General features: G+C 42.3%; 1 protein-coding gene across 1 annotated transcript in view; it reads right to left on the bottom strand.

Annotated features, from left to right (window-relative positions):
• Positions 1 to 12,699, bottom strand: part of RAD50 (RAD50 double strand break repair protein) — a 101,729-nt gene that overhangs the window by 65,348 nt on the left and 23,682 nt on the right. Inside the window, exons 8-9 of the mRNA XM_018563226.1 lie at positions 6,940 to 7,133; positions 5,329 to 5,535 (exon numbers count right to left, since the gene is read on the bottom strand). Coding sequence (XP_018418728.1) covers positions 5,329 to 5,535; positions 6,940 to 7,133 — 401 coding nt within the window. The remainder of the gene's footprint in view (positions 1 to 5,328; positions 5,536 to 6,939; positions 7,134 to 12,699) is intronic.

Raw genomic sequence — 12,699 nt, 5'->3', positions numbered from 1 at the left:
GTGGGGGGGGGGGGGGGGCTAGATGAGCGATCCCTCTCCAAAAGTTTTTTTTACCAGACAGTGAGCAGCAAGAGATATCTGAAAGAGAATAGCCAAGGCTGAGATTTGACCCTTGAAGGTACTGAAGGCGAAGTGCTGGTCCACAGCGGATTAGAGAAATGACAACATATGTTCCATGAAGTACTTTCTAGGATTGAACCCTCATTCCTTGCACCAGGCAAAGCAGTCCTTCCAAGAATGACAACAGACCTATAGATAATTTGAGATTCTAGCATTCAAGGACATGGGCTTCAACAGCGAAGCTGTCAAGGTCAGCAACCAAAATGCAGGTTTAGCATACTGTCCCCTGAGATAATAAGTACCAACTTCTTCTGGGCCAGTTCGCTGCCACCAGGTTTACTGGAGCACACTCCTTCTCTCCATCTTGATCCTGCTGAGCAGTCAAAGAGGAATCCATATAGGAGGGAAGGCATATAACAGTCAAAATGAATCCCACTGCAAAGGCCTGAGGATCCCTGATCCTGGCCACAAACCTGTTCACCTTGTTGTTGAAGTGGAATGCCAAATCCATGTCTGGCGATCCCCATTAGAGGTCCCAAAACATATTGTGGTGAAGAGACATGCAGACATTGATGACTTAGAAGCTCTACCTGCCAATAGTCTACACTGGGAATGCGGACCAGGGACAAGGCCGGAATGTACCTTTCAGCCCAGACCAGAATAAAGTCTGCTCTCTTTTGGGCCATGCAACTTCTGGTGCTGCCCTAATGGCTGAACAATGTAAGCTACAGCCATGGTGCTTCACCGACTGAATCCTTGGTAGATATCCCCAATGTCCCCAGGAGCGAAGGGTCCAAATTTGAGAACAAGGAGTTAAAACCTTCTTCCAGGGAAAAAACATCCGGGTCTGGAAAATGTCCAACACCAGGCCCAGGTAAAAGCGATGAGTCAGATTCAATGCAGACTTTGAGTTCTGAAGTGTCTGGAGTATTCGTTGGACAAGTTTGTTCACCTGGAAGTAGGTGGAATATATCAGGCAGCAAGTGAACATTTTGTCCCTGAAGTTGATGTGTTGGAAGCAGGAAAAATGGGCAAGCATAAAGATTTCAGCGACCTTGACAAGAGCCAAATTGTGATCATTAAAGACTGGGTTAGAGCAATTCCAAAACTGCAACTCTTGTGGCATGTTCCCGGTCTGCAGTGGTCAGGACCTACCAAAAGTGGTCCAAGGAAGCCAAACCGGTGAACCAGTGACAGGGTCACAGATGTCCAAGGCTCGTTGATGCACATGGGGAGTGAAGGTTGACCCATGTAGTCCAATACAAAAGAAGAGCTACTGTAGCTCAATTTGCTGAAAAAGTTAATGCCGATTCTGTAGAAAGGTGTCTGAACGCACAGTGCATTGCAGTTTGTTGCGTATGGGGCTGTGTAGCCACAGATCGGTAAGGGTGCCCATGCTGACCCATAGCAACTGCCAAAAGAGCTTACAAAGGGCACGTGAGCATTAAAACTAGACCACTGAGCAACTGAAGAAGGTGGCTTAGATACACTATGGGAAGAAGGCAAGCCAGTGGAGAAAGTTTGATGCTTTGGGTAATGTTCTGCTATTCATGTAGATGCTACTTTGACACGTACCACCTACCCAAAAATTGCTGCTGACCAAGTACACCCCTTCGTGTAAATGGTATTCCCCGATGGCAGTGGCCTCTTTCAGCAGAATAATGCACCCTGCCACACTGCAAAAATAGTTCAAGAATGGTTTGAGGAACAAAACAATGAGTTTGAAGTGTTGACATGGCCTCCAAATTCTCCACATCTCAATCCAATTGTGGAATGTGATGGAAAGACAAGTTCGATCCATGGTGGCCCCACCTCGCAACTTTCTTGACTTAAAGGATTGGCTACTGTCAGCTTGGTGCCAGATACTACAGCATACCTTCAAAAGGTCTAGTGGCATCCATGCCCCGACAGGTCAGGGCTGGTTTGGTGGCAAAAGGAGGAACTTGCTCAATATTAGGCAGTGGTCATAACGTTATGGCTGACATATATAGTGGTGTAGCTGGGTAATTAGCTTTACATAATGTTATGTTAGGTGTTTATGTTTTTTACCACTTTTTTTTAAAGAATGTATGCATTTGAAAAAGATAGTGTACTGACTTATTGTTGCAACAGGATTATCTCCAAGTTTAAGAGCAATAAGTCTAAGTGTTATGATATATGTTATGGGAGTTTAAATCCTGACCAAACATATGTACTCTACCTACATATCCCCTGCAATGTAGATAATTGCCTGTGCTGAACCCAGGGTCCAGAGATGGAGAAGTAGTGCACCTTGAGGCAGAAGTGCAAGAGCATTTGCTCAAAATTGCTCTCATAGTCTGAGGGAAACCACAGATCCACCTTCTGGGGTAGAACTATGCCACCTCCGTATGTGTGCAACAGAAGCTCACATCGCAATGGAAAAATGTGTTGCACAGCATCTCAGGCTGGCTGGTGAGTGTGCTGGGAAATGTCTGTTTTTGCACAGCATCTCATAACACATCATTTAAAGTGTCAAAGTTGCCACAGGACATATCACATCTGGACCAGGAACTGCACCGTCCACCCCTCAAAGTTTAGAAGCAGGAGTCCGAGGGCCAGGGACTACCATAGCAGGGAAGGGGGCCAGACCAGTACAGTAATAAGGCAGGAATATAGCACATGCCTGTAGAACTACAAGCAACTGAACAGCCCTGCATGCCTGTGGAACCAAGGCTTCGAGGCAGGCAGGTGTGTGTGTGTGTGTGTGTGTGTATGTATGTGTGTATGTATGTATATATGCGTGTGTGTATATATCTATATAGATCTATATATATATATATATATACACACACACACACACACACACACACACACACACACTATATTGCCAAAAGTATTGGGACACCCCTCCAAATCATTGGATTCAGGTGTTCCATGAACTTTCCTTGCTACTAAATATTCCACGGTCAACTGTTAGTGGTATTATAACAAAGGGGAAGCAACTGGGAACAGCAGCAACTCAGCCACGAAGTGGTAGGCCACATAAAATGACAGAGCGGGGTCAGCGCATGCTAAAACGCACAGTACACAGAAGTCGCAAACTGTCTGCAGAGTCAATAGCTACAGACCTCCAAACTTTGTGTGGCCTTCAGACTGGCACAACAACAGTGCGTAGAGAGCTTGATGGAATGGGTTTTACATGGCCGAGCAGCTGCATCACCAAGTGCAATGCAAAGCATCGGATGGAGTGGTGTAAAGCACGCCGTCACTGGACTCTAGAGAAGTGTAGAGGTGTTCTCTGGAGTGACGAATCACACTTCTCTATCTGGCAATCCAATGGACGTGTTTGGGTTTGGCGGTTGCCAGGAGAACGGTACTTGCCTGACTGCATTGTGCCAAGTGTAAAGTTTGGTGGAGGGGGGATTATGGTGTGGGGCTGTTTTTCAGGGGTTGGGCTTGGCCCCTTAGTTTCAGTGAAGGGAACTCTTAAGGCATCAGCACACCAAGACATTTTGGACAATTTCATGCTCCCAACTTTGTGGGAACAATTTGGGGATGGCCCCTTTCTGTTCCAACATGACTGCGCACCTGTGCACAAAGCAAGGTTCATAAAGACATGGATGAGCGAGTTTGGGGTGGAGGAACTTGACTGGTCAGCACAGAGTCCTGACCTCAACCTGATAGAACACCTTTGGGATAAATTAGAGCGGAGACTGCGAGCCAGGCCTTCTCGTCCAACATCAGTACCTGACCTCACAAATGCGCTTCTGGAAGAAAGGTCAAACATTCCCATAGACAGACACACTCCTAAACCTTGTGGACAGCCTTCCCAGAAGAGTTGAAGCTGTTATAGCTGCAAAGGGTGACCCAACTTAATATTGAACCCTACGGACTAAGACTGGGATGCCATTAAAGTTCATGTGCGTGTAAAGGCAGGTGCCCCAATACTTTTGGCAATATAGTGTATATATGTATGTGTGTGTATATCCCTCGGTTTGCACCGGTTCAGTTTGTGCCATTTCAAAAAAAGCATCCTTTTCAGTCGGTCACGTCATCGCAAACAACAGATCCATCTAGTTTATCCTTCCTCCATAGACCTCCGCTGCGGAAGGATACGCAGGGGAACTCTATACAACTGCAAGTGGCTAGAATACTAACAGTACAGTACTGTGCAGAGTCTCTGGGGGCTGGATCGGGTCAAAGGTGGAGGATTGTGGCTCGAGAAGGGTCTCTGCGTAAAACTGTGGACACCTACAGAGGCACACAGAAAGATACTTAGAGGTATGGTGGTGCACACATGGATGTGCTGGTGGCACAGGTATACACATGGAGATATACACAGTCACATAGACATGCTGGAGGCACAGTGTGTACACTTGGAGCTACAGAAGAGCATACGGGTACACTAGGAGATATGGAGGTGCACTGGAGGTACACTTGGTGATATAGAGGGGAAGAAGGGTACACTTGGAGATATGGCACACAGAAGTTCATTTAGACATATGGAGGCACATAGATCCGCGCTGGGGGCACAGGGGTACCCTTGGAGCATTCATAACATTCATTTCAAAGCTTTAAATATAGTGTATCATGTCACTATTTCATTTTTGAGAGAAGCCTGGACGCTAACTCCCTCACTTCCCATTGACTTACATTATATACAGGGTTTCAATTTAAATTTTGTTATATTTGCAACTATTCCTTCTGGAACGTAGCTCTGGTGTAAATAGAGCGCTATATTATTAACAATAATATTTATGGATGTCGGAAGAACATAATATTGTGGACTTTTTACATCACTTATTCTATATATGAATTGTGGTATTGGATGGGTTGCTTGTGTTAGCGTAAAAATCTTATTTTATGCGATTCAGGAAGGATTTTTAAGCACGTAAAAAGGTGAAAAGCAATTTTTATTTATTTATATTTGTTTCATGTCCCTATTCACATAGAATGACAAAAAAAAAAAAAAAAGTACTTAAAAAGGAAAGAAGACATTAGAGAAACTCTGTTGAAGTAGACTGGAAACATCTGTGGACTTTTCGATTCAGAAGTTACACTAATACAGTATGCTTTACTTTGGAAGATACAAAATTCTCTAGAGAGGATATCTCTCCCTGGTCAGAATAACCACATGCTTGCCAACCTACTTTACAGTAGAAGTTGTGCAGTGCAAGTGACATGAATAAACTGCCAAATGACATATTTGCATGTCTGAAGAAGCATAGTGTATCAAATGTTCAGTCACAAGACTTGCTACACTCACACATGAAGGGCATTATTAAGTCCCACAAGTATAGAGCTCACCGTTTTTACAAGTTCTTCGTCCAGTTCCTGCAGTCTGTCAGAGGAACCATCTAGTTTCTGTAACTCAGATTTGATGCTCCTGAGATCTCCCTGTTTCTTGTTCTGCATAGTGGACTTTAACTCAATAGTTCGCTCCAGGCCTGTCTTCTTGTCCCGAATCTCATCTATTTGTCTTTGTTTTGCTGCTTCCTTGTCTGAATACTCTTTCTGCAATTAGAAAATACACTCAGAATATTAGCTGTTGTGCGATTAATTTAACAAACCTACAATTCTTATTTTATACATACAATTTTTACACCTTCATCTAAAGGCTGCTAAGAATACATTGTCATAAGATTAAAGAAGAACTCCAGGAATGTATAAAATGAACCCTTGCAGTGGGACTAACCCCACACTGCACACCGCAGCATCAGGTGAGTATATCTTCTGAATGAAGACCCTTAAATTACAAACAGGCAGTTAATACTTGTGTTAGGAACTGTGGGACTACCCTGTACTGCATCTGAAAACAACTGTTCCTAGCATATCTAAAAAATGCATAATAAGGATTTCCTTTCAAAAACATGAGTTGATTAACCAAATATTTAGAGAAAATCAAAAACATATTGACTGTTTGAGAGGCCCGAAGACGGGGTTCAGAAGATACGCTTTCTGTTGCAGAAGAGACTGAGGGCTTGTTCACACCAAATCCAGACCAGATCTGCATGAGTTACTGCACATGCAGTGCAGTCTGTTTTGCCGCATTTTTTGCCATGTTCCGGGTCTTTTTTTTTTTTTACATTTTTTTTCTTTATTTAGCCTAAAATGGGCTTTCAGTGCGATCCAGGACATTTGCATGCTTTTTGCTGCATTCCAGAGCAGAAACAAATAGGGCATGCTGCAGTTTTTCCACATGCTCTGCAACTGAACGCCGTACCACATTTTTAGTGTTCTGTCAGGGCTCAGGCATTTTATCCAGCAGCAGGTTCCAAAAGCAGAGACAGTAAGTAACCCTGAGCATCAGTCAGCTTGCATAAATAAAAACACCTGTGCACAGTGTGGACAACTAAGATGTGGACCTGAGAGTGGAGACTTCATCCCACCCAAAGCTGTACAGGAGCTGTACAGGTTGAGTGTTTGTAAATAACTGAGGACATAACATGCTTACTGTTTCCCCAGTTATGAATGAAAAGGAAGTGCTCTACATCACTTCCTGTTTATTCATGATTGTGGACATAGTAAATTATATTATCTCCTCAGTTTATAAATGGACAGGAGCACACAGTATAGAGGTTTCCTGTTAATTCATAACAGGGGCTGCAGAAAGAGATTTCGTGTCCTCAATCTGTTTTTCTTTTTTAAATGGGAAATATCAGGGCTCTGTTTAGACCACCGATATTTTCCCAAAGCCCTCCACAGTCAAATTAAATTAATAATAAAATTAAAAAAATAATAATTAAAACATTTTTTAAAAGGTTGGGGGGAAAAAAACCTTTTTTAGTTTCGGCCTGACAAAAAAAACTTAAATTTTTGGTTTCGGTCCAAAAATTTCATTTTGGTGCATCCCTAATATATTTATATCTTTATCTCCAATATTAAATATTTAACTACATATCATTACATCGCACTTACCATTATCTGATTAGCATTTACTTCATCTTTTTCTTGTCTTTCTTTCACCAGTTTCTGAAAGCTTGCTACCTGCCTCTGATTAAATGGAGTTCGCTCAAACCCATCAAGCTCCAGTTGTGCCGCCAAGGTCTTCATTAGTGAGTCTCGCGTTCCGATATGTTGCTGGTGTTGGTCAGCCTCCATTTGCAGGCGACCTGGACAAAGAAATAAGCATGATAATTATCCCTAAGAAAGGAGGTGTGTTAGGATTACAAAACAACTTACCGTCTTCTCATCTCTATATAAATCAGGGGAAGGTGTTCTATTGTTCACCAAAGGCAGAATGGTAAGGGATGAGAACAGTGAATCAATTTTAGTGCAGAGGCAAAGTTCACAGGAAGTTACAAACTTACTAGATTTCTTGAAGAATCAAAAATTTTTTTTGCACTTATGGAAGAGATATAACAAATCGCTTATGGAGCATTACCAAAAAGCATGTCACTGCAGTGTGCATTGGAACAGTTGCGGAAAGCACTGAGGCATGTATCAGTGCAGTGGCAGTGAGCACAAAGGCAGGAATTGGTGCAGTAGCAAGTTTAGTGTGGGAAGTGTAGGAGAAGTGGTACGTGGGAAGGGGGAGCATGGGGTTAGGCACTATGGTGATGCGACACATGCCTTGGTGGCACAGTGGGAAAAAGACATGAGAAGAAATATTAAGCCCCTCACACCAAGAAATGCAAGCTTTCCAGGTTCAAGGATATAATTCCTGAGAGGTAGACTTAAATGCTTTCAATATCCATAACATTAAAGCCAGAGACTGTAAAGCAGGATGCAAGATTGGACTTCGGGACAAAGGTTTAGTTGAAGAGGAAGTTAACAGGTAATGTCTACCACTAGCCTCACCACATCCGTGGGCCAAGGGCGAAGAGGCCAAATGGGAGCCACCAGAATCACCAGTATCGCTTCGAGTTCCACTCAATGTAGAAGTTGTGGAAAATGTTTTAGAGGAGGAAAGGCATAAATTAAATTGTACCTGTCCCCCTGTGCCACCAATGCATGTGTTGCATCTGGACACAAAGTTCTGCACTTTCTGATTGAATCGGGAGGCCAGAAGAGTCACGTCTGGAGTCCCTAATTTCTGACAGATCCAAAGAAAAACTTTCGGATATAGAGCCCATTCGCCTTGATTCGAACTTTGACGACGGAGATAATCTGCCTGTGAATTGACTACCCCTGGAATGTAAACAGCAGACAGAGCTGGTACACATCTTTCTGCTCAACAAAAGATGTGAGACACTGTCCCGAACTCTTGCTAGGTTCCTCCCACCTCCTTCATGATTGACTACACTACCACAGTGGCAATGTCTGATTGAATCTTGACCGGGTGTCTCCGTAGCAGAGTTGTCTAATGCAAAGTCAGAATTTGATTGCACGCAACCTTACGTTCATCAGAGGAGGGGAACTGAGCAAGGAGGCTTTGACCGTCCGGTTCACCTGCATTTGTTTGTCTCGCGAAGAGGAGGACTTTGTTGTCTCATTGTTGAAGAAACTATCTACAAAATCAATGCATGGTGTTGCGCACATGGAACTGACTCAAAGGGAGGCAACCAATTAGACCCAGAACTCTCATACAAGTGCAAATTGTCACCAATTTACAAGAAGGCAATGCCTGAATTTGAAGCACTGTGAACAATTCTGATAATATCCTTTGAATTTTTCTGATGGTGGGATTGGAATAATGACTTCCATTTGAACCAGATTCCTTACAGCTGACCATAAATCACATAAGCGAATCTGAGTTAATTGAAGGTTTGAATGAAAGAAGCAATCTAGGAGGAGAGAATGAAGCTATTTTGTATCCCAATAAAGCCAAATGGCAAACCCACTTGTCTGAAATTTGAGAAAACCATAGGTCCACAAACAGAAGCAAACGTCCCCCCACCCAGCTGGACAGGTAGGGGAAAGCCCTCAAGTGGAAGTATTCTTCTCAGTAGACTTGGACGACCTAGACTCTCAAGACCTTCTGGCCACTGGAGAAGCTGGACTTACCAGACTTTTATCTGAGGATCCTTGGTGATGAAAAATACGTTTTTGAGGCGAAAACGAAGGGCCTCGCTCACACCTAGGTTCCTTACCTTTCTGAAGCTATGGCAAAAAAAAAAAAAGTACTCTTACCTCACATGATCATTATATTATCCAGTGTTGCCCCAAAGAAACGATCACCCAAAAACGGTAAATATGTAAGGGCTTACTTAGGAGTCTGGTCAGCTGACCAGCATTTAAGCCACAACATATGGTGAAGAATGACAGCCAAAAACATTTAGACTTACATGTACCAAAAGGAACAGGAGCTTCCTTAGAAGCATCTGCAGAAACTTCAGTATAAACAAGCAAACTCCATACAATTAGTATTTTGGCTGGGATTTGAACTAGGGATCCCTCTGCTGCAAGGTAGAAGTGCTAACCACTAGGATACCATGCACGCAAACCGATTGAATAAGTGCAGAGACCACTACTTTCTCTTGTGAAAAAGTAGATGAAAACGTTTTGCCATCACTAGCAGAGCGAGGTAGATCTGTCACCCCATTTTCCCAGAAGATGTAGAAGTCCCAGTGAAAGCCTCTTCCTTTGTAGAGGAATCAGAGGAAGATGGCGATGGTGGGGAGCACTTTGTACTCTACCTTTTATTAATAATCCACATGCGAAACAAAAACTTCTGAAACAGAAGTACCAAATCAGTAGAATAGAACTCAGGGTCCCAAAGCCCTCCAATGCAGAACCTGAAAGTGAAGTAGGGGGACACAGAGTGAAGGGAATGTATCAGAACTGGAGCAGACAAAATCTGGAGTAGCTGTGCATGGCAACCAATGAGCGTCTACCTTTCATTTTCAAATCTTAACTGAACAAACTAAAGAGAGAAGCTGATTGGTTGACATGCACAGCTCTCCTCCAAATTTTGTCTGTTCCAGTTTTGATAAATTCCCCCCCAGTGCCCACTGATAACAGTGAAATCAGTGCTAATCTGTCATGAAAAAGTCTTGCCCTTCTTGTAAAGGGAGGGGAATTTATCAAAACTGGAGCAGACAAAATCTGGAGCAGCTGTGCATGGCGACCAATCAGCTTCCTTCTTTCATTTCCAAATCTTAACTTAACAGACTGAAGAGAGAAGCTGATTGGTTGCCATGCACAACTGCTCCAGATTTTGTCTGCTCCAGTTTTGATAAATTCCCTTCACTGTGAATGTTTTTGAACAGTGCAATGACTTTGTGTAAAAAAATAAATAAAGGCAATCACACAGCTGCTACATGAGAATCAGCATCACCTCAGCAGGCCAGGTGTGAGGCAGGACGGGGAGGCTGACTCTGACTGAAAAGAGAGGGGGGATGGTGGCAGCCTGGTACTTCAATGCCAGTCATACCCCACATACAGTTGTGCTCAAAAGTTGTTGTACCATTTTTAACCCCTTCGTGACGGGAGACGTACACTGTACGTCCCGCCACGGAATCGGGTGTCTTGACAGTGAGAGCAACTGACAGCTAAGATAGTTTGGGGAAATCCAGATGAATACCGGCTTTATTTTTCTAAACTTTCAGCAATAGAAACATTTAGCTACATGTTTCTATTTCTGAACGAATGTCGCAGGTTTCTGAACGTTGTTGGAATGATCAGAAAACCTTAAGTGACAGCTGATCCTGAAATTCTGCAGGATCAGGGTCACTAAAATTATTGGCTATTCTTCAGTTTGAAGCAGCCTAATTATAACCAGAAGTTATTAAATTATCAAGCAGTAATAGTGAGATTAATTCACAATGAGTGCTTGATATAATTAAATAAAATAAAAATGTTAAAAAAATTAAATAAAGTGTAAAAAATTAATTCAACAGATAAAAATGAAAGATTTAAATATATTTTTATACCATCATTAATATAGAAATTAACCCCTTACAATGAAAATCTGCAGCAGAGCTGCAGATTTTTTTCTCACCCTGAGGGGTCAATTTTTTTTATTTAACCCCCTCATGACTGTATTGTTCAAAGTATGTCGCTGTGAGTAAGTGACACTTAGTGCCATTGTATTCCAGGTGACCACTTTTAGCTTTTAGAGAAAAATTAGTTTAAGGCTGAGAAATACAGAAACATTTCTAAAATCCTAGGGATGTGAGGTTTTTCCCAAATAAAAGGACAAATAAATGAATGTATTTAATGCATTTTTCTAAAAAATACTACAAATCAAAAACTGGGGGAAAAGTGTTTTCTTCACATTTTTTCCTTTTTTTAATATTTTATTTATCCTAAGAGAGGAGATAGGTACACATATGTAATATGAACATATACCACTATTTGTCCTCTAAAAACAATATATGACATATGTGGGTGCACTTTACAAGAAAGTATATTACAGACGTAAAAGAATCACACAGCAAAAATTTCAAAAAAGTGTGTCAGTCATTTATGAACAGAAACTAAAAACAAGCTCAGTCATGAAGGGGTTAAAGAAACCACGAGCGAGCAGGCAAAACACATTTTTTATTTCTTATGCGATTCATATTCAGCTGTATGTCATAACAGAATGGCACAATCATAAAACAAAAGATGCCAACAAATAAAAAATTATTTCTGCATAAGTCTGCATACCCTTCATTCTTAATACTGTGTGTTGCCCCTTTTAGCATCAATGACAACATGCAGTCTTTTGTAATAGTTGTCTATGAGGCCCCGAATTCTTGCAGGTGGTATAGCTGCCCAATTGTCTAGGTAAAATGCCTCTAGGGCATGTAAAGTCTTCGGTCTCCTTGCATGAACCGCACGTTTGAGATCTCCCCATAGTGGCTAGATGATGTCAAGGTCAGGAGACTGTAATGACCACTCCAGAACCTTTACCTTTTTCTGCTGTAACCACTGGAGGGTCAACTTGGCCTTATGCTTAAGGTCATTGTCATGCTGGAAAGTCCAAGTGCGTCCCACGTGCAGCTTTTGTGCAGAAGAATGCAAATTGTCTGCCAGTATTTTCTGATAACATGCTGCATTCATCTTGCCATCAATTTTCACAATATGCCTCATGCCTTTAGAGCTCACATACCCCCAAAACATCTTGTCGCCCTTGTTGACCCCTCTCCAAACATAGTGCTAATGGGTGGGACTATGAAGCTCTATTTTGGTCTTGTCACTTGAAATTACAGTGTGCCAGAGGCTGTAAGGGGGGTCAAGGTGTTGTCGGGCATATTGTAACTGGGCTTTTTTGTGGCATTGGTGCAGTAAAGGCTTCTTTCTGGCAACTTGACCATGCAGCTCATTTTTGTTCAAGTATTGTCATATTGTGCTCCTTGAACCAACCACACCCTCGTTTTTTTTCCAGACCAGCCTGTATTTCTCCTGAGAGTTTTTCTTTGTACCCCGAACAATTCTTCTGGCAGTTGTGGCTGCAATCTTTCTTGGTTTACCTGACCTTAGCTTGGTATCAAGAGATCCCCGAATTTTCCACCTCTTAATAAGTGATTGAACAGTACTGAGTGGCATTTCAAGGCTTTGGATATCTTTTTATATCCTTTTCCATCTTTATAAAATTCCATTATCTTTATACACAGGTCTTTTGACAGTTCTTTTCTGCTTCCCTTTTCTAGCCTGCTCAGTGCATCTAACAGTGAACTAACAAACTCATTGACTATTCAGACAAACTACACCAGCACTTACTATTTCTCAAACAGAAAGTCTGCCACCTAAATGGTACCTACCCTGTTAGCCGGGGGGGGGGGGGGGGGTAACAGGGAAAAAAGACCCCCG

Source organism: Nanorana parkeri, unplaced genomic scaffold (genome assembly GCF_000935625.1).
Source record: "Nanorana parkeri isolate BGI_ZX_2015 unplaced genomic scaffold, ASM93562v1 scaffold643, whole genome shotgun sequence".
NCBI classification, from domain to species: Eukaryota; Metazoa; Chordata; class Amphibia; order Anura; family Dicroglossidae; genus Nanorana; species Nanorana parkeri.
This window is presented reverse-complemented; position numbering and strand designations above follow the sequence as displayed.